Source organism: Labrus bergylta, chromosome 8 (assembly GCF_963930695.1).
Source record: "Labrus bergylta chromosome 8, fLabBer1.1, whole genome shotgun sequence".
In the NCBI taxonomy this organism is placed as follows: Eukaryota; Metazoa; Chordata; class Actinopteri; order Labriformes; family Labridae; genus Labrus; species Labrus bergylta.
The window spans coordinates 11,985,736-12,007,875 of record NC_089202.1 but is presented as its reverse complement, the minus strand read 5'-3'; the positions used below and the strand labels follow the sequence as shown (position 1 = coordinate 12,007,875).

The 22,140-nt window shown below is 39.7% G+C and overlaps 2 protein-coding genes across 3 annotated transcripts; both read right to left on the bottom strand.

Moving 5' to 3' along the window:
• Nucleotides 1–416: 416 nt before the first annotated feature.
• slc45a4b (solute carrier family 45 member 4b) lies at nt 417–12,298 on the bottom strand. Of its 2 annotated transcripts, none has more exons than XM_020648503.3 (13): nt 12,158–12,298; nt 9,693–10,077; nt 5,893–6,081; nt 5,629–5,808; nt 4,853–5,526; nt 4,585–4,704; nt 4,212–4,454; nt 3,909–4,028; nt 3,689–3,788; nt 3,467–3,547; nt 3,248–3,378; nt 2,947–3,015; nt 417–2,772 (listed from the first exon to the last, which is right to left on the bottom strand). In XM_020648503.3, the coding sequence occupies exons 2-13, from the start codon at nt 9,937–9,939 to the stop codon at nt 2,479–2,481; spliced, it is 2,448 nt and encodes an 815-aa protein (XP_020504159.2). In that variant the 5' UTR covers nt 9,940–10,077; nt 12,158–12,298; the 3' UTR covers nt 417–2,478. The 2 variants fall into 2 exon arrangements, with proteins under 2 accessions (XP_020504159.2, XP_020504160.2); XM_020648504.3 differs by having other exon boundaries at nt 4,585–4,701.
• Nucleotides 12,299–13,650: 1,352 nt separating this feature from the next.
• LOC109994972 (G-protein coupled receptor 20-like) lies at nt 13,651–22,140 on the bottom strand. Its single transcript, XM_020648517.3, has 7 exons — nt 21,667–22,140; nt 16,839–17,098; nt 16,463–16,729; nt 16,128–16,372; nt 14,382–14,466; nt 14,069–14,194; nt 13,651–13,826 (listed from the first exon to the last, which is right to left on the bottom strand). Exons 2-7 carry the CDS (start codon nt 17,019–17,021, stop codon nt 13,659–13,661), a joined length of 1,074 nt encoding a protein of 357 aa, XP_020504173.2. The 5' UTR covers nt 17,022–17,098; nt 21,667–22,140; the 3' UTR covers nt 13,651–13,658.

Genomic DNA, 22,140 nt, shown 5'->3' with positions numbered 1-22,140 from the left:
CTACCCTCTAGCAGCATTAAAACAACTATAAAGAAATAGTCAATCTTGTTAATTATGGTCTGGTTAGCTCTTCTAGCTCAGTGTTTCATTTAAAAACTCCTTGCAAGGGGTTTAATGTACATGATGATGTTAAGGAGTTATTTCTCATGAGCTTTGAGAATCTGCAGCTGTTATAAATATTCTGACATATGGGATTTTATAAGTTTACTGTAAAATCACTGGTCACTGGTCCAAGTAGCCTTCATTTCTTTATGTAGTGTTGTGAGTTGAATCCTATTTCATAGCTGATAATTCTGTCCCCTTTATTAGTCTAACTTGAAGGTTGATTTCCTGTTGTTTATTGGATAGTGTATGGAAAACAGCTTATAAAGATTACATGTAGCATGTGTGATAGTCAAAAATACACAGACACGAGCGAAGGTGCATTCTTTGTCTTCTTTCAAAATTGGTACAAAAATACCTGATTTTCCTTGAATAAACTTTGTACAGCAGCAAAGAGAACCTCCGATCACTACAATAACATGCCAGTGCATGACTTTCAAACCAGAACAGTGATTTTCATTTAACATCAGCATAAAATCAAAATAACTTCAATATGCCAGTTCTGTCAGAGGCATATTTTCAAAGGCTGAGGACAATTTCCAAAGAACACAATGGTACACCCAGCATAATCTCTGCATTATTTGCATACAAATTAGTGAAAAAATTATCAAACTTTCTTTTGTTTGTTCCAAACACTATCTCTTTAAAAATGTCACAACATCCTGATGTTCCCTTGTAGTGCTTGTAGCAGTAGCAAGTGGTTGATTTGGTCATAAAGCCCCAATAAAGGGAATTTCAAGTTTGCATAGGTCAGTCCACTGCCTTGCATATTACAGTACTTGCTCCTTGCTACAATTCAAAAGGCAGCATGACAGTTTTTTTGAGCGTCCTGATTAAAGAAATAGTTGTTTTTAGCTAACTTAAAGGTGCTCAGACAAATGTGCACTTACTCCACACTCAAGTGTGTTACTGTTCTACTAAAGGAATGGGAGACTATCCCGTTCTTGTTAACAAGTAGCTTATTACTCTGTGAACACTGTGGTAGGTTTATGATGCTGCCAGTATGTTAAAGTGTGGCAGAGACCATGCAAAACATTATTTTGCAGGTTTCTCAATGGTCCCAATAATCATCTACGGTCTCTCTGCTGGCTCTTGTGTTCGTTATTCTGAGGTAGGCTGAAACAACATGGCAGTATGGGAGCTATTATTATACCACAGGACCCGGTTTGTTTTTTTTACAAGGCTTTTACAGTTGTTTAAAGATATAATCAGCACATTTCTATCATTTTGCCCAACATGCAATAATGAACATGACCTGATTTGGAACATATCAACCAATTTAACTCTATTTGGAATGTAAAGGTGAAAACATTTCTTGAATAGATCACAAGAAAGCAAAATTAAGACCACCCTGTTTAAAAAAATAACACTAAAACCAAAAACCAATCAAGGTTATATCTTAGAGGCCATGATAAACAACCGTTGTGTTATCATTTAACTAAATTATATTCAAATGTCCCCTGTATATTATTGCAAAATAAGAGAGTATGGCATTCAGAGTTCCGTCTTTCAGTACAGGCATGAACAAAAAATCAGCACTTTTAACTGCACACTAGTGAGTTTCTTAACAGGATCCAACATCTTAAACACATCTTAAATGTGAATATAAAAAATGGTATGACATTTAGAAAAATGTTTGGTGTGCACAACAAATGCAGAGTGGATTTATAAAACATCATATATCAAGGCCTTCTATAAACAACCTGGAACAAATGCTTGCATCTGTATCAGTCACTGGATATTGTAGAAGTACAAAAATGGTCATTTGACAAATTTACGATTGTTCAATATGCAATTATAGAGCAGCTGAAATGAAATGTCACAGTTAACATCATTCTGCAGCTTCAGGGGTGAGACAGAAAGTGCTCTGTGTGCCTCCCTCTTTGCTTTTGAAAGTAAAGCGTATGTTTGTTTCAGAAGTCTAAGCTAACCTTGTTTCAAAAATCAGACCAATTCAGTGTCATGTGGATCTTTGTGCTTTAATGACTGACTTTTCTCAGTCCAGCCATCTGAACTTTTACCTCTCTTTTAAGGGTTGAGGTAGCAAAATACAAGTAGAGCAGCCTTAGAGAGTTTTATGTCAGTTTCATTCTCCAGGAAGATGAAAATCTTCCCATTGTGTAGATACTTCGTCAACTCTTTGTCTTTCAAAGTAAAAGTTATTAAAGTCACAGGCTGTTACATTTGAAAGCAGCTGGAGTAATCCCCACATGTGGTGACCCCTCCCCTTTGACAGGGAAAGTCCCCCGCTGTGAGGAGCATATGTGAACGGCTAGGTCGGGAGAATGTCCAGAGAAGTCCTCCTGTAAATTTCTAGATATTATCCAGAGTGCATATGTGAAAACGGCTCATGACTATTTCTTTACATGTTCACACTCAGGCCACAGAGTGATTCTCTATCTTCTTCAAACTACCTCCATCTGTGAGGTTCAACAGAGCCAACCTCTGCTCACTGGTCCTGTCTCCATTTGAATCTCCAGATAAACCCACCACCACCTGGTCCTGCTCAGAGCTGCTGGGCTCCACATCAGGATAAATGACCAGGAAACAGGCTGTAAGGAAGCCCAGGAAGGAACCCCCAGAGGCCACTGCAGGAATGACACGCACAGTGCCGACTGCTTCTACCACAGCTCCGAGGGCTGATGCAACCAAAATCTGGCTGATATAGACCTGGTCATGAAACAAAACTGAATAATTCAACACAGAATTGTTAGACAAGAGCCCACAGACTAAACCGTGATGGCTCTAAGCTGAACAACAGAGGATCGTCCTCAAACTGTTTGAGTTTAGAGCTAATGGGATATTTTATCTTTTTATCTTATAGAGAGAAGTAGATATACTCACTTGGCAGGATAAGATAGCGCAGTCGATACCAAAACCTCTTCTAGTGTTTGCTGGACTGTGGTGAATGTACTGAGGAGAAAGAAGTGTTGGTGAGTCAATTTTAAGCACTTTTATAAAAACGAAGTGTTTTCATTGCAAAGCCTATCCTGAGGTATTTAGGCAAAATGACACAGAAAAATAAACAAATGTGTTTTTGTTGTAGATCTAATGTAGATCAATAAAAAAATACAATACAGGCTTCTATCTGAGGTGTAAGGATAGGTAGGGACAGAGTTCATGTCTACTGTAGGTGTGTACTTACCTCTTTGATTTCATGGTACTGCCCAAGCAATGCATAGGGACAGTAGGAAATACTCATGGAGATGATGCCCATGCCACTGATCATTATCATGGCCACATAAACATTAGGGAAGATCGCCATGACAGCAGTTCCTAAGGTAAAAGGTAAAAAAGTAATTTACACAATTTCGTTGACCCTATTATCTTCATCTTCACTGTTCTTTCAATTGTGGCAACTGACCTATTGAGAATCCCAGAGTTCCAACAATGTAAATGACTTTGATGCTCAGATCAAAATTATCCAGGTACTTCTGAAGGATGGCTGAGAGGAGATATGGAAAGACGGAGAAAGAGACACATTTATTATAAGAGACAATGTAGGGAAGCACATAAGTAAATGAAGGCAGCCAGTTTAGTTGTTCAGCAGTAAGTAAGAACAGTCAAACAATTAGTAGTATTTTACCAGAGCACACAGCAGCAGTAGCAGCATAGACCACCAGTCCCCAGCAACCCATTTGTACTCCTTTGTGATAGTTTTGGAGCTCTGTTGAATTGGATGGTGCCTGAAAAAATGGAGAATACATTTTAAGTTGTCTCACACTTTATTTGAAAAGACAGACTAGATAAACTGTTATTGCTGTGTTGATGATGTCAGCTGAAGTTGAGTGTGAAGTTAAGTGTACCGTTGGGTCCCCGTGGTAGATCACTTGCCCCATGAAATCAGTATAAAAGACAGCCTCAGCAATAATGGAGAACCATGTGAGGAGGTGACACACACACAATCTCCACAGCTGCCGCGGCATCTGTCGAGGGCGGAGAACACAGATAGTCTTGAATAGAAGGTTATATTGAAGAGGAATTGTCAAAAAGGTTTGTTTTGCTTGCAGGAGTGCCTGTGAATAATGTTGTAAATGTGATGCTGTACATACAGTATGTACTAGAGGATGAAAAAACACACATTTTTAAGACATTGATGTCTGTTTCACCTTCAACATAGATAACCACAGCAGTCGAACAGTTGTACCCCTGCCTTCTTCCTCTATGCTGGAGCCCTCAGATGAAAGACTGCTTGCCGAAAGCTGCAACTCCCGCCTGTCAGCACGCCGTTTGAGGTCAGTCAGATCATTCAGACTGCGTGAGGTTGTGATTGGCTGAGGACTCAAAACTGTCCGCCGCAGTCGAAAGCGCTGGGATCGAACATGTCCGTAGTAAGAAAAAGTAAAAGAGGGCTGGAGAAAGAAAAAAAAAAAAAAAAAGGTTGATGACAGGTTCTTAACATTTGAAAATAAACTCAGATGTCAAGGAAATATGTGGGACTATTACAGAAAGTAATTCAAAAATTGTTAAATGCAAATAAACCTGTCTGTAAAAGGTGTGGGGGTGTGGCCGTGATGTCACAGAGGAGCTGGAGGGACGGGTCATCAGCCTACTGGAGCCATTGCCTTTAATTGAATTGACTCCATTGACAGCCTTGACCTGCTGGGACAGAAGACAGACAAAGATTTACATACTAAACACAGAAAGAGAAAATATCGATGTAATTCTCTGTCTCAGAAAGATCCATTTTATATTTTGTCTATTCTTCTGTCCTGGCAATGTAATTTTAGCCAAACCAAACTAATTTCACCTGTGTTTTCTGATGGGAGTCTGCTGAGCCAGAACTGATCTGAAGGTCAGAGGGACGACTGTTTGTTGAATCCTTAAGCTTTGGAGGAGATGAAACTGCAGGATCTAAGATCACCATCCCATCAGATATGGGCGGAGCTCCACCAGCAGGAGATGAAGAGTCAATGCTGTGGTCTGATGGTTTGAAAGCATCATCCAGCTCTTCCTGCGTCTCTTGCAGAAAGTCTGGCAGGAAAAGTTGTCTATCCGGGTCGAGGTCTGGATCCAACTCGATTGTAGCATCAGGCATTGCCAACACAGAATCACTTTTACTCCGCACTCGCTCCACAGCCAGAAAGTCCATCTCCCCTTCCTCAGAGTCTAATTCTTTGTCCTCTCGAGATGGGGCTCGAGCAGACCAATCCTCCTCAGCAATTACATCCAATAGAGGGGGTGTGCGGCTAAATGGCCTGAAAGACATTTGGCTGGTAGACTCTACACTTCCTGTGACTTTAAGCTGATGTGATGGAGCTAATGTTTGCTCAGGGATACTAAGCATATGCAGTGTGACAGAGATGATGAAGATGATGGCTGCAAACAGGAAGAGGATCTGCTCCTGGGATTTAAATGCTTGACCCAGAGCTGTACCAGTCCAGTCAAGACCTCCCAACATGTAGCCCACTGCTCCACCAAGACCTGCAGAGAAGCATGCAAACACAGACACACATGTCAATTATTAAATAACAAAGAAATGGTGTAATTTATACAGGTTTATGTCTATGTGTGTGCTTGCCTTACCTGCAGAGAAGGCATGAATATTCAGGGCCATATCTTGCTCCTCAGTATCGGCAACATCAAGGAGGTAAGCTCTGATTGGTCCCTCAGATGCATCAGCACTGAAGTCCAGCACCACCACGCCCAGTACAGTGAGGACAATGCCAATTGGCTGACTGCTGGGAGTGTCACCAACAGAAAGGCCTGACAGAACACCACGTAAAAATTTGGTTAAACATAAATAAATAAAATGTTCACTGGTGATCTCCTTTTTAATCTCCAACTTACCAATTAATGATCCATTTAAAAACAATGCCACTCCCAGCAGCACACCTACACACAGGGCAAGAATGAATGGTCTTCTTCTGCCCCATCGCAGAGTACAGCGGTCACTAGCTGAGCCAATCACAGGTGTGAATAGGAGACCCAGGATAGGACTGAGGAACCACGTTAAACTGTAATACTGCTCAGGTAGACCTAAAAAAGGCAAATGAAAAAGTAATGGCAGTTTAATTTGAATTGACGGGAGCATATGAGAGCAAAGATTAAACACTGACACATTACTTTATGGTATATTTTATCTGCTGATGGATAAATCCCAAAATAACATCAAATGCAATCCAAAAAGCAGATATTAAGCATGTGTGACATGAAAAAAAAGATCAAGCACTTCACTTTTTATTTGATCAGGCAGCACTGAGTATAAAACCTGCCTTGTTTCATCTTTAATAGATGGTTGCTGTGTTCATTTTGCCCCTGAGAGACTATCCGTCTGCTAAGGGAAAATACTTACCACACACTTTAACTTATGATGTTTAGTAATGTCAAATGTTTTCATTTGTATTTGTTGTTTTTTAATAACTCTGTCTTAACTTGGGTTAAATGTCTACTGAGAGATGGTTGTTCTTTGTACTCCTCACTCACTGGACCTTGTTCTGTCATCTTTGAAGTAGAGATGCACTGATCCGATTCCGATACATATGTACCAATACTGATATTTTTATTAACATTATTAGCTAATAATGTTACTGTTACTGTTGTTGGTAGCATGTGTAAGGCTACACAGCACTGTGGTAAACCTGCATTGCATTGTTCTGGCTTCACATACAAACATACAAACCTATTTTTATTTTATCTAGTCTGTTTAAATTTGTATTCTGTATGACCTTCTTACTTGTCTGTGCTGCTGCAACGCTTGAATTTCCCCTCTGGGGATCAATAAAGTATTATCCTTTTCCTGTCCTATTATCCTATCCTAAACAGGAAGAAGCAACAACTCTCAGGTTTTCAAAGTAAATCTTTTAAACCGAAGTGTAACAATTGTGCTTTTGATCAAATAGAAGGAGCTGTTACATCTTGTCTAAAAGTCGTCATGGAGATGATTTGTTTGCACCTCTTCAGTTCAGTCTGAATGTCTTCAAAGCGAGACTTTGCGAGTGGAGAATGTTCAAAGTGCCCAACCATATTTCTTTATCAGTGACGTCGATTGGCGCCGTCAGTCCAATATCTGATACGTAAATTACTTTAATATCAGACCCAATACTGATATTAGATCAGATCCGTCCCATCCCATCTCTACTTTAAAGGTCACATATTGTGCAAAATACACTTTACCATGTTTTTCTAACACTAATATGTGTCCCTAGTCTGTCTACAATTCCCCTAGTTATGAGAAATGTCCACCCTCTCCGTCTTTTGCTTGCTCCACTTTTCAGAAAATGTGTGTTCAGAGGCCGTTTGGAGATTTTCTCTTTGTGACATCACAATGGGCAGTAACGCCTCCCCTAGGTGGGTGACACTCCCACAGCTAGGTGTTTGTCCTGCCCTCTGAGTTTGCCTTCTCATCGTAAAAAAAAAATTGGGCATAGTGCAAGAAAGCCCAAGGCACATTCCCTTCCAGAGGGGCGTGGTCTATTACAGTTCACTTAATACACAGGCCGTGTTCACACTGGACTTCTTTTTTCAGAAAAAAACGCTGCTTTCAGCGCCTTTGAACGCTTATGCGCATGTGCAGGGACCTATAAGAGACCGGAGCGGACACGCAAAGCACACATATCTGGTGAAAGTTTGCCGTTTTTGGGCACAGGTAACTAGGGACGTAGGTTACTACTCATCCTGATTGGTCGGCTGTCAGAAAGGCACTTGAAGTCACCCAGTGCTTTTCTGAAAAGTTGAAATAATTCAACTGAAAAAGGTGTCGGGCACATCGCTTTTTGAAAAGGCGTCCGCTTTTTGAAAAGGCATCATTCTTTTTCCATTTTCCATAGGCTTGTATGTAAAAGAGGCGCTGGCAGTTGAAAAAAGAAGTTTAAGTGTGAACAGGGCCTTACATTTAAAGCTACAGACACAGAAACAGCCTGTTCTGAGCAGGGCTGAAATAGAGGGGTTTCTAGGCATGCTAAAACACACGATCAGAGTGGATTTTTTAACAAGAAACTTCACATACATGTTTTGGGGCGCTCTGAGACTCTGAGAACAATATGTGACCTTTAGGAAAACATTACTTTAGAAAACCATTCATGATTGCCATGCAGGCAATCGCCAGAATAACTTGTATCTAGGCATTAAAGAATTACGACAGCTTCCTTTACCAACAGCTTTTAAGGGTGGCACAGACATTTCAGATAATGATGTGGCCTATTACAACAATTCACGACAGAAATATGCAACAACCAGCCAGGAAAGTGTTGAAATCATCTCCCTTACTGACCATCTGATAAGACAGAACCAAGCTGCAGCATGTCAGCAGGAAACACTCATTCTTACAGCCATTCAGTGTAGTTTCTAATTTTACCGACCTTCATAAAATCTGTGTTAAATTTATGGAAGATACTCAGGGGTAAATCATTGTTAAAAAAAAAAAGAAAAGATTCTGCTACAAAATATCCTTATTTTCCACCCCTTATAAAGAATCTGGATGGGTGAGATGGCTGGTTCTCACGGGAACAACATGTTACCCACGCTGCCTTACTCTGCTCCTGCCTTTCCTCTCCCTTAAGTCAACAAAACACTACATAACTTACTAGCAGTAGGAACATTATCTTCCTTCCTGACTTTCCTATTGCTGCTCAATCTCAATTTTGAAATTGGTCTACACCATGACTGAAACAACCTGTGGTCCTCTTGTTGCTGCTTTTTAATAAGTGGCTCTCTGTTTTGCTTGTCTCATGCATTTAGAAAGGGGTGCACACGCTCAAGAGACGAATGGTACTGCAAGTGTGAATTTTGTGATGAAAAACAGTAACACACTGATAATGTTTAAACTGTGCAAACTAGTCGTGCTTCATCCAGGTTTAAAACACCATATTGCAATAATGAATTAAAGAAGTGAATGGATTCTCTTTTTTTTCTGTCAAGCATCTGTGTTGACAGCAATAGAGGAAAGTCTCTGGATGGGATGTGGTTGGAAGTTATGAAACACAATCTTTCCTGCAATATTGTCAATACAGAGGTGACAGAGAGATTGAAATGTGCTGTGTTTAACATTCTTGTCATACCTAGCCAGGGAGAAATGCTTTTGTTCCCTTTCTGCTATGGGGACCAACCTTACATCTAACTGCATTCCCCCCGTTAGCTTCTCCTACACAGGTTACACTGCAGCAACCTGAAATCCATGGATCCAGTATGGCTAAGGCTAATGCAGTTACAGTCCTATTCCTCAAAACTGAAAGTTTTTACACTAAGGGTATACTTTTTAGCACACCTTTGTTGATCTTTAACACTAAGTTAAACCATCTTTTTTAAGTATACTAAATGAGCAAACAACAAGATGATTACAACTGAATCTGTGGTGAGTTAATTAGCCTGTGAGTCTTCTATTTTCCTAACATTAAGCAGGGAACGATGATTGTCTTTGCTGAGAATGTATCACTAAGACCCATGGCAGGGTTAGTACACAGCCACTCTGAAATACCATAGGGCAATGTTTTTAGTTTTTACCTTTCCACTGTAGACTTTCAGTTTATGGGAAATTCCAGTGCTGCCAGAACAGCTGAATCTCATGTTTAAAGATGGCCAGCACTAGAAAATATCACTTAGAGGAGACAAAAGTGTGCCTGTCACAACATGACTGTAATGCGTCTCCTTACCTATTTGCAGCAGCACTGGCGTCACAAGGGCAGTTTCCATGGCGTAGCAGAACTCACGTCCAAACATCACTGCTCCGTGCATAACCCAGCGATGCAAAGGAATCCTTACACCTCGTCCTTCTACCAACTCCTTCTCATTGTCACTTTCTTCTTCTTCCCGGGGTTTTCTCTTCTCTGGAGGGCCTGAAGCCTCCTTCTCTTCTACTTCTTCTACCATCATAGCCTGATTTGCCTTCAGGGGAACCATTTATATTGCTGGATGGTTGGTATACTTTAGTGTTAATTACATATACAGCATCTGCTATTTTACATGTAAAGATAAATATCCTTGTTGTGACATTTGAATAGAATATGGAGTGTCCATGGTTTTCCTCCTGATCTGTCCCTGTGTAAGAAGATATCCAGAAAGATTGATCAGAGAGAATCTCTGCCTGTCAGAACACCCCCCCCCAGTTCAAAGTCAAAGACTTGCTAATAATTGAGGAAGGAGTAATAGTAACAATCCCAAATGTATGCTCTAAAAATATATACCATACATCTTAACAACCATCAAGCCAGACTGTGTGACATGGCTTAGTAGCTCAGAGTAAAGCGATGTGTTCCTCACTGTGGCTTGCACAAATTCAAAATTCAGAAAAAGCAGAGACAGAGAAGCACAGCCCTGGAGGTATACTGTATGGGAGGCAGGGGGAGAAATGTTCCCTGCGATTGTGTTTATAGTAAGCTCTTCAGCAAAATAGGTCTGAAAATGTGTTTGTTTGCTATGGTTTGTCTGTGTATGCAGTATGTGGATTGTGCAAGATGAGATTTGGAGTCAGCAGAGGTATGTGTGCATGCACGCATGTAAGAACTTGAACTTCTAAGCAAGTGGTCAAAGCATGTGGAAACCTCTTGACAAAGACCTACTGAATCATGCAGCAACCTGCAAAATAATCATTGAAGCAGTTAGAAAAAGTTAGTTAAACTACACACAAAAACAGACGGGGGGCATTGTTCTGGTGGGAGCATTGCCTGCCTTAAATTATTTTCTGAATCTTTGTTCCTACAGATACAGTACTTTCATAGTACTTTTATATAGATACTTTTATATATGTATTTCTTTTAAGAAGGGGATCAAGCACAGAATATACTAGAAGTCTCGCAAAAACATCTTCCATTACAGTCAACTTATATGAGATGAAACAAATATCCCAGTTTAAGAAAAAAATAGCAATAACCCGAAGTTTGTATACACAATATATATCAAATGACAATACATTTCAGGATGCCTTTGCAACTCACAAACATTTTTTTCACCATATTCAGGTTTTTTTAACGTCCAGAGAACTAATCAATCAGTCAAGAAAATACTACAAAAATTATAAGGTCATGAAAATAACTGAAAGATGCAGCAATAACCTCAGTAAACACAACCTTTAATACACAAGCCTGACAAGCAACAAGGCAGAGGTAAAGACCAACTCTCACTACAGAATTATTGTAGCGTTATTGCTGCTGGTTACAATCAGTAGATCCCATCTGCTTTCCTAGATTAATAAGTGATGGCTATAAATTAACTTTTTAAAATATTTTTTTAGGGTTACAATGAAGCCCACTTTGTCATCTTTACTCAAGCACCTCTGCTATATTTTCTCAGGTTAACAAAGGGCTAGTGTCTCAGATGAAGGTAATGTCACATATAAGTTAATGAATAGACAAAATAAACTATAAAACGCTTCTCATACCTGGGAGCCAGTTCAGTGCAATTCAATGTCATCATAACTCACAGACTGGTCAAGGAACCTGTACCTGAGTGTAGTTACTTTGTTATACATGTTTTAACCTGTTTACAGCTGCCTTTCATTAAACAATTTTAATAAGATATTACATTTTAACTCTGCACTGTAACTTTTAACTCTTTTTTATATTTTTACTTTATTTATTTCAATAAATTTAATTTGAATTATTTTTATTTGAACATATCAGATTTAATAATTCCAGTGATTTTTTTTTATTTTTAATGTTCTATCTTAATGTTTCTTTTCTTTCCTCTGTCATGATGCTTTTGGTGTCTTGTGTGAAGCACTTTGAATTGCCTTGTTGTTGAAATGTGCTTTATAAATAAACTTGCCTTGCCTTGACCTTCACCGTGCTGAGGTAAAGAAAACAACAAACATGTTTCTCTAAGGAATGAGAAACGACGATGTCAGGTGTCAGGGAGCTTCATTAACCAGGAAATGTTTCTCTCATGCTAGCGGTATCACGGACTTACCTGGGCTACCTTCTAACCTGTTGTACAGTAGGATACATAATTAAATTCTAAAGAGGACTGCGAGGGTGGTTCACTTCACATTACATGCTGTACACATTAACTTTACACTGACTGTGGTTTGACTTGAGGCTAACATTACTATAGCAGGCTTGTAAATGGCTAATAAATCAAGCAGCTAACTGTAGGAAGTTAAGACAAGAAAAATCTAACATACCTGGGAATTTACCCCGCCAGGATAAGGTCCAAGCGGCTCCGCATTATGTAAACTATCGGTAACGCGACAGCAAAAAAAACTTGGTTTGGGTTAGCAATTTGGCTAACCGACCATCTGGATGACTACCCTCATCAGTGTCATTGGTTTCCACAGTAACAAAGCGAGGCGTGGTCATGGGAAAACGTAAATGACGTCACCAGTCTCCCTCACCTAAGGAGGGCGGGGAGTTGATGCAATGATGCTTTACTTATTTCTTGTCGATAAATAATAATAAAAAAATAAATAAACATCAATGAAATGTATACAAAGAGGTGGGGTTTATCTCTTGATTGAAATAAAGGAACATTTTAAGTTATTGGTTTAGTATTTTTTTTTTTTTTTCGGACAAAATTCCCAAAAGATAATGTTGCCAATATTTACAGTCTATGGTTGCCAGACATGAGAAACTGTCTACATAAAGGACCCTGAATGAGATGGTTCAATTAGGCCTACAGCATTTATTATGCATTTTTGACTTATCATTCTCCAGTTTCTGATCCTGTCAACATAAAGACGGAAGATTAGTCTCGAATCACAAAAGTACCAGATCACTGCTTAACAAAGTGACTGCCTTGAACATCCCTTACTTTCCCTCCAGATTTCTGCAATATACAATTACTGAGACATTTTCGCTCCAACTTAACGACTTTCCGATTTATTTTTGCGTTGACGTTTTCTTTAATTGTAAAACAATATTATTACAACCCATACATTCATATTCCAGGTGCTTTCAGTCAACCAATAGGCCTACATTTCTCTAGCAGTTGTAGTACTTTCTGAAGTCTCTGACAGTTAGTCTTTGAAAAGGAGTGCATTGTTGCCCTCTGCTGCACAAAATGGTCATTACCTCCAAATACAAACGTTTTTTTCAGTGGATCTTCTGATTTGGTTTTCAGGTGTTTTTGTTTGTTTGTTGTTGGTGTTTTTTTAAATTAAACAAATAATGCTTTATGATGGTGACTATTGTCCTTTTTCTTATTAGACGAGCATGTCGGAGGTTGATTGACATTTTTAACTTTCTTTTAAAAACCAGCACCTTTTCCATGGACATTCATACGATTTGTAGAATAACAGAAGTCAAAGTTTTCATTGCCCACTGTTCCTTTTTCAGTGGCAACTGATTATGTTCTGTAATTTGATCATTTTTGTTAATTATTATTCTAATAATTTAAAAGTTAAAGGGCTGTTTATTTGCAGACTATGTTGTAATTAATTTATTATACTCATAGTTTGCTGAACCCGCCCTTCAGCTAGTCCCTTATTTTTTTGCACTTGTTGCTCTTTATCGCTGATTTTAAGTCAGTATTGTCTGTTGATCCTGGGAGCTTTGAACAGGGCCTTTTTGGTCAGCATGCTGCAGAGTCCAAAAATATCAGCGTGTTTACATCGAGCAACTGTGCGTTCTTAGTCACTTTCAGCTCCCTTCACTCCGTGCAAAAAGGATTTACAAAGTGTGGTTCTTTCACGCATTGTCTCTCTGCAGTGAAGAAGAAATCTTGGTCATCACAATCACATCCTTGGTGATGGCGTTGGCTGTCCCTCCTGAAGCCTTGGAGCTGTGCTGCATGCTGATGATGTCACCACTAGTCTGCTCGGGCTCAGCCCGACGGAAAATATTCCTCACAGTTGCCTGAGGTGAAAAAGGCAGTACATTTTTCAGTGAACTGATTAATCAATAAGGGAATAGATTAGTGAGAGATAGACAGTTTGCGACTGGAGGGAAGGATGGATGGAAGGGTTGACAGGTAGATGACAGGGTGTATTTTTTGGTAAAGTGTGTTAAAATAATGTTTGCTATGAATTGGTGCTGTACAAATGAAGATTGATTAATGTAAGGGGAAGCATGGTGAAGAACACCTTGCTCAGTCTGACCTGGAAATTATTTGTAACAAAGCAGTATACAACAGGATCCATACAGCTATTCAAACTGCTGAGAGTGACTGTCAGGTGGTAGACTATCACATGATGTGGCAAGTCAGGGTAGAAATACACCACCACCTACAACACACAAAAAAACACAACCATGAGATGACACGCAATATGTTCACTTTCTTATTCCTTTTATTGTCCAGTTTCTTATCCCTTGTGACCCCTTAAATTCATCTCCATCCTAAGGGTTGAGAGACTAAACTCAAATAAATAAAACATGATGATGATGCTTTTTAAAACAATGTCTCTCCCTAACCTGTCTGATGTGGAAAGGTGTGAAGCAGACTGTGAAGATGATCAGCACTGTGGTCAGCAGCTGGACAGCCCTCCGTCTCCTGTCCCTGTAGAAAGACAGTAAAAAAAGACACCACTTTGACATCTCATCAGCTGTAAGCATCTTTAAGTCTGCAGCGCTTACAGTGCTGAAACTGTGAGTTTTATTTTATTTTATTCCTTTCAATTGTTCATTTCTATTGTTCTCTTTCTTTTCTTTCTTTAAAATGTCTTTTTGTGTAGCCAAGTGGGATCCCAGCAAATTGTGCAGTGATTTTTTGTTCCACTTCCACCTTCCCCTAAAGCTGACTACAGAAGGTACATTCTAAAATTATAAAGAGACACCAAGAAGACAGATAAAAATATATAAAAGTCCTTTGTAAGAACCCAAAAATTGGCAAATGGATCTCGAAATAAAAATAAACACAACAAATAAAATAGCTATTCAGAGTAACTACAGTGGGACACTCAAGAAATGCAAGAAGTGGTCCAAATAACTTTGCACATTTCACACTCTGCTCCATAGGAAATATAAATGATTTTCTCTAGATTCATACAGGAAACAACGTCTGTGATCCAGAGCTAGTGCTAAGGAGGGGCAGAATTCTTCCACTGAAGCAAGATTACTTGCCGAGCCACTAAAGAAGAAAAAGCCAACATGTTTAAAGTTATTTCTGTCAAATCCAGGCCTAGAGCGTTGCCAAAAATGGCAGCGGAAAGATCTGCCTCAACTTGTAATGAGGATTTCTGAAATACTTGCAAAGATAAAACGCACTATATAACAGGTTTATGACCAGTGCATGCAGTGGAGTGAATGAGGTATACTTTCACATTACATGATCCAGATCAAGATCAATTTAAATTATCTGGAAACAAAGGCTGCCTTAAAAACAGAAGAAGAGTGTATGTGATTATGAATTGCACCCAATGTCTGTAGTAGAGTGTAGGTTCTGTCCCCACACTGTTTTATAGGGCCGTTCTGGTGTCAGTGCAATTTTGAAACAAGGTATTGCCATTTAGATGTAAAACATTTGTTATGGTAAATGGAGTATAGAACTTTTCTAGTCTTCTGATCACTCAAAGCACTTTTACACTATATGGCATGATGGCAGAGAAAGCTCTCTAAAATGGCCATCATTGTCAACTAATCCCATTCATACTCATTCACACACACTCATGTTTAGGCCACCAGGAGATATTTGGGGTTAAGTGTCTTGCCCAAGGACAGGCAGAGCTGAGAATGGCCAACTTTCCCATTGAAAGATGACTGTGGCTAAGTTGGCAGAGTCGGTCGTCTCTTAACCCAAAAGTTGGGTGTCAGATCCACAGCTCCTGCAGCCACATGTTCAATGTGTCCTTGGGCAAGACACTTAAACCCAAGTTGCTTCAGCTCCTTCATCGGCAGCGTATAAATGTGTGTGAATGTGATTAGTTACTTCTGGTGGTCACTTTACATAGCAACCTCTGCCATCAGTGTGTAAATGTGCAGAACGGGTAGGTGTGACCTGCCGTGTAAAAGTGCTTTGAGTAGTAATAATACTAGAAGATCTCTGTACAAGCTCAATTCCATTCACCATTTACAATTCCACTGAGCCCCAGTTGCCATTGAGTAGACAAAGAGACATATATCAACAAGATATTATAGTTTTGATTATTTTTTTCATATCTAATAAGGTTAGGAATAACAGATTAAGACTACAATATGTCATGATATAACTTCTGTTTTCACCTGCTCTGCTGCATCAGGCGAGGGTCAGCCAGTGCCCACATGATCCTCAACGTGAAGACCACAATGATAATGAGTGGCAGGAAGAACTCAAAGATGGTGAGAAGCAGGAGCTTAGAAAGGCAGCAGCCTGGGTGCTGGAATGCAGTGGAGAGGAAGGAATATGTGACCACGATGGCAAAGAGCCAGACAGAGACACACACACATTTAGCCACACTGGAGTTCCTCCATCGACGAGAAGCTTCAACCTTAACAAAAGAGAAGAACATTTGTCGTTTAAATACCCTCTTGTTTTGGAGTTAGAGTGACAGCACGTTGTACAGGGAGACCAAACCCACCTGCACGATGGCAAGGTATCGGTCGACACATATGCAGGTGAGAAACAATATGCTGCAGTACATGTTGACAAAGTAGCTGAAGATGTGCAGGTAGGAGCAGGTGAGACAAGCTCCTCCACTGTAGTAAAGCAGGATCCGAGTGGGCAGAGAGAGATTCACCAAGAGATCTGTCACTGCTAAGTTGATGGTGTAGATCACTGATGTGGTCTTCTGCCTCGTGCGGAAACAGAAAACATAGAGTGCGACTGTGTTGAGCACCATGCCAACCTAAGAAAGAGTAAAGGAGAATTAGAAGGCTTACTCAACAGACTTCAATGGTCTGAATAAGTTTTGAAATTCACATAAAAACTATAACAATATCTACTAAAGTGCTCACCAAGAATATGAGAGAGTTTATGACCATGAGTGTAATCCAAAGGCCATAAAAGTCGTTGTAGAGCCCCTCGTCTAAAAAATATGCCTCCATGCCACTTCTGTTAGCAGGACCGGCTATTACAGGCATGATGGGAGATGATGTATTGATGAAAAGCCAGGGCTCGGTGCTGTTGAAGTTCATCATAATGTGATATTGTGAATGTTGAAGATGGTTATGACGATGATGATGACGATGATGATGATCTAGAGTTGGTGCAGAAACTGTGGAACAAAAACACATTATATGGTTGGGTGGTCACCGCGAATAACACTGAAGTTTGTGTATTATCAAAAGTTGCCTTTTTGCCCTGTTCATTTCCTTCTCAAACTGTTACTGCAGATATCCCAGCATGCAACAGACAACATACAGGGAGGCAATCGAAACTGGCAGTTGGAGACTGTGGGAATAAAGTAAACCAAATGCACACCAAGGGATAGCATAAATTGCCCTGGTAAGATACAAACCTAAATTCTAACATAATCCACATTAGCTGGCAGCCTTTTCTGTGTGACTTTTCATCATACGTCTGGCCTACAGTTAGTCAAGTCTGTCCATGACCTAAATAATAACCTCACAGCCCCTTTCACACACAAACATTCAGTGTGTCCTCAGTGTTGATGTTGCTGTTGGCATGGCCAAACTAACTAAGTCAAACCAATATCGTCTATATTAAGACTTTTTATTTAGCCTATATATTTGTTTTTATATACATTTATTTCAGGTTCAAGTCCGACCTGTGGCTCCTTTCCCGCACATCATTCCCAACTCTCTCTCCCTGATTTCCTACTCTATCCACTGTCCTATCAAATCAAGGCAAAAAGCCCATAAATAAATCTTGAAAAAAAAAACACTAAGAAAAACAATCCTGGCTATGTGGCCTGTTTGTTTATAGTGACTTTCGGGGAAGTCTACTTGTAATTGAAATTAAGCACGGTTGGGACAACTGGGAGATCTATGAGGATGGGTGCAGACAGGGTGACAGTTCTATCATTGGTATTTTCAATGTACGTTTTGTGAAATGTCATCATATCAGTCATTTTGTCCTTCATTAGTTTGTTAGGTTCAGCACAGACAATTTTAACTTCAATCCTTTATGAAGCATGATCGATGTTCCAAAAATGAACTGCTTAGTAGATAAAGATGACAGCTTCAGTCTGCATGATCACTATCTACAGCAGCTGATAAAGATGGAGAATACTCCGTAGTAGAACAAGAAGCTGTAACAGATGTCTCTGTATCATAACACAGCTTGTCATCTTCAGTAGTTTTTTTGTTGTTGGTTTTTTTTTTTTGCAACTCAAAAAAAAAACAACTCAAAATCCTGCAGTTCTGAGATATTACAAGTGTAACCCTTTCCATATGGTGTTTTCATCTATGAGGAGGGAAATGTGCAAATATAAACTATAATCTAAGGTGTGAATATTACAGATAGCAGAGGGCAGTCACTGACTATAACATACTATATATTGAATATCTCTATGAAATATAATGTAAGTATAGCTGGATGCTTTTCCTTTTTAAAGTTTCCTTGTCAGCTGACGCAGATCATTGAGCAGTCAATGGCCGCATTAAGACAGAGCCTTTAGGGTCCATGAAGGACACCTGTAATTATGAAAGCATTCAACTGGGGGATGTAGTGAAGAGATAGAAAGCCTGATACTTCAGCCTGATTGTGACTGTAGTTTCACCTCTTAAAAAATATTGGTACTCCTTAGCTGACTTAGTTTTTTTGTGTGTTCCTGTTTTTTTGTTTGGCTGATTTCACTGCACGATTTTCTTTTTAAACCCACCAAATTGATCAGAAGACAAACCTTGGCAAGTGACAAAGTGAATTAATAAAAAGTAAACCCCAAAGCCCCATTGGTAGAGTCAAATACAAGAGAGATCTTGTCAAAATATTATGACTCTCCAATAACACAAGGGTTAAATATTTATTTCATAAAAAAGGAAGTGTGTGTAATCCCATAAACCCCCCCCTTGAGGTTAGCATACTACTGTCTTCTCCCATGACAAATGCTGTTCAATAGCTCATGTTAGTCCCACACAGAAGGGTCTAAGAAGCCCAGCATATTGTTTTGTCTAGTCTCATAAGTGAACTCTTGCAGCAAAAAGTAATCTTGAGGGTGAGGCTTGAATAATGTGATTCATCTTTATAAAGAGCGGTCCAGCTACTGCAAACTAGGACCACTGAAGGAAATAAATGGATGTTTTCACAGTAACATCCCCCTCATATTGTTCAGCTTCCTAAAGCTAGTTCATCATCATTAACAGGGTTAACCAGTGTAATGATCATCGTTCTGAGGAAACAGTGTGTTAAACCGCTTACTCCACCTGTTCAGAAATTCGAATTGAATATTATGTCTTCTTAAATAATGGAATTTCAAAGCTGGTCTTTGGAGCCTCGACATATCTAACTATTTCCATCTGTGGAAATTAAGTTTCTCAAAACCAAGTTCTTGGTTCAATTGGCAGATGTGGACTTCCCTGTGTAGCTTGAATTTGTTAAGCTTCCTCCCACTGAAGTGTATGTTGCTTATTTTTTAACCAAAAGTGCTTTATAATTTAAATGTATATATATTTTTCTCATTGCCATTATGTCCTTGAAAGTCAATTCACTAGGAAAGCCCTGCAGGGCCACATGCATGTGGTGGCTTGCACTTTTGTCACAAAGCAAGCTGGTTCAGGGTTCAAATTCCAAGCAGGGCCTTTCCCTATGTTTTGGCTCTCTCTCTCTAAAAGATGCGTCAGAGTGCCTCCTCACAGCAGGAAGTATCAGGGTTAAAATCCCAGCACGGGCCTTTCTGTGTGGAATTGGAGTGTTCTGACTTTCCTCAACTTCAGTTTGTGTATGGTGTTTTTTCTTGTGTTTGAGGTGAACCACACATTTGAATAGCAATTATGTGAAGGAAAGACCATACACCAAACAAGCAATGGCTACATTAACACCTCTTTTGTATTGCCAATATGTATGGAGAGTACATAAGGGGGCGGCCGTAGCTCAGTTTGTAGGGACTGAGCTACGGGACTGGACCCGGTGCGGACCAAATATGGAAGTTGGTTTGGTAGCTGGAGAGGTGCCAGATGACTTCCTGAGCACTGCCGAGGTGCCCTTGAGTAAGGCTCTGACCCCCCCCCCCCCCCCCCCCCCCATCAACTCAGGCAGCTCCATCACTCTGACATCTCTCCATTAGTGCATGTCCACAGGATCCTGTTTCTGCATGTGTGTATATTTCAGCCTATGTGTGTGTTGCATGACTTACAGAGTGTAAAAACAGAATTTCCCCTTGCGGGATCAATAAAGTAAATCTTAATCTTAATCTTAATAAGCCATGACAAGAAAACACTGTAAGGCAGGCCAGTGGTGTAGTGGTTACTAAAGCCTCACACAGTCCTTGTGGTCTACCTCCGGTTCTGGGGCCCTCCTGGTCATTACAAAGTCATGGTTTTGATCTGTGCCTGTGCACAGGTAGGCTAGGCCTTACTCTACTCTTGTGGCATTATCAGGCCAAAGTTCCCATTCAACATTCTGGTTTATGACCAACAACCCACTTTGGTGTATGTTCTTGTTCAATACTGGGTCATGATATGTAAGCATGCTAACAGGCTAAACCCATTGTGTAGCATCTAGTTCAATACTCCAGTATAGTCTTACAAAGCTGATGGCTTGGTTTTTGACTCTTGTTTATCAAAGGCCACATTCCTGCTGTAACGCTAAGAAAGATAAAATACGTATTTGAGCCTGTGTTGCATGCTGTGTTGAATAGAGTAATGAATCATCAATCAGTTGATACATTTTGGCTAGCAATATCCTACAAAATCCGGTAGCCTATAGCTAATACAATAAAACCCCAAATGAGTAAAAATTAAATGCTAATATAAATTGTTTGGTCTTGGTGTTTAAAAAATAAAAATAAATGTATGATCATAATATTTTCATAAATGAATTACATCATTTAAAAGCTCAAAAGAAGTTTTGGACGTCTGTCTTTGAAGCCAACAATTGAAAATAGATACGATACTGAAATAAACGTGATGTAGTCTCAGGTTTGAGTCTGAACAGATAATGAGATATAATTTTAATGCATCACTGCAGCTTTCTCCATTGTTGCTCTTCCTCTTCCAACATCAAAGAGTGAGCTGATGTAATGACTGTAAAGTGATACAGAAGGGAGAGCAGAGGGCCCAGAGGCTGATCACAAATAACACTGTCCAAATAAATTCCAGCAGCGTGGGAGCCCTGTTTGGGTGGTAGAGTCAATGGGTGTGTGTGTGAGTGTGTGCAATTGTGCGCGTGCATGCCTAAGATAAAATGAAACAGACAGGATGGGATATTGGAATACAGATCTCACGCTGTCCTGCTTCAAATTATAGCTTCAAAGATTAAAGACCTGCAAGGAGAAATGAACATTTTGTTGCTACAGTGATCCCAACCTTGATGATAGTTCCTCCTACTTGTAATCGAGATTCACAGGGATCTTTCATGCAGCTACAAACATGATCTGAGATGCATGATTGTAGTTTCTTTTAACCCTCTTCTTTGTTTGCCATTGATGATCAAATGTTTGCTCATTCTCATTAATTAGGATTTCTGTTCTTTTTCCAATTACAAACTTCCTGAGTTGACTTTTACAAAGTTTAATACATTTTGGTTAAGTTTGTGTTGTTGTTGCTGTCTTTTATTACCTATTACTACAGTATCTTTTAAAAGCAAATCGCTGAATCACAGCACAGTTTATGCACTGCAAATAGAAACTACACTCTAGGGGAAAAGAAAAAACATTAGACTTACTGAAATAAAGTCAGACCAGTGACTGTTGAGGTTCAATTTTCTTGTCTGTCCAAATCCAAAGATCCTTGGTGAGTGTCCAAATAGATTAAACTCAGTCTTTTCCAAGGCTTCAACTTTTAGCGCGCTGTGCACTTCTGTATCATCCTTGAATATCCACTTGAACAAGTCACTTTTCTGTTCTGCACGCTTCAGTATTTCAGCGAAAGTTTCCTTTCTTCTACCAGCGTGTCAGCGGTGTGTCCCTTTTAGATTCTCCAATGACTGTGGAACTCAACACACATCTCCAGATCTGGGAATCAGGAAGCATCTCTGTCATTTCTGTCACTTAGTCAGCCTGTCTGAAGTTACTCAGTGTGTTGTGTTGTTTTTTTTTCCAAAGATTTCTCAAACATCCTCAGATCTTTCTGCTTCCCTCTATTGTCGTACATCGTACTCCTTCCAAAGTGTCTTTCTTCTTCTCTTCTTCTTTTTCTC

Excerpts from the sequence above, each read along its gene's own strand:
- slc45a4b (XM_020648503.3), bottom strand. The coding sequence starts at position 9,939 with ATGGTTCCCCTGAAGGCAAATCAGGCTATGATGGTAGAAGAAGTAGAA. Across the intron at positions 4,705-4,852 it reads ACTCCCATCAGAAAACACAG|CAGGTCAAGGCTGTCAATGG; the intron begins GTGAAATTAGTT and ends CTTCTGTCCCAG. Across the intron at positions 4,029-4,211 it reads TGTGGTTATCTATGTTGAAG|ATGCCGCGGCAGCTGTGGAG; the intron begins GTGAAACAGACA and ends CGCCCTCGACAG.
- LOC109994972 (XM_020648517.3), bottom strand. The coding sequence starts at position 17,021 with ATGATGAACTTCAACAGCACCGAGCCCTGGCTTTTCATCAATACATCA. Across the intron at positions 16,730-16,838 it reads TAAACTCTCTCATATTCTTG|GTTGGCATGGTGCTCAACAC; the intron begins GTGAGCACTTTA and ends ACTCTTTCTTAG. Across the intron at positions 14,467-16,127 it reads CGCCTGATGCAGCAGAGCAG|GGACAGGAGACGGAGGGCTG; the intron begins GTGAAAACAGAA and ends GTCTTTCTACAG.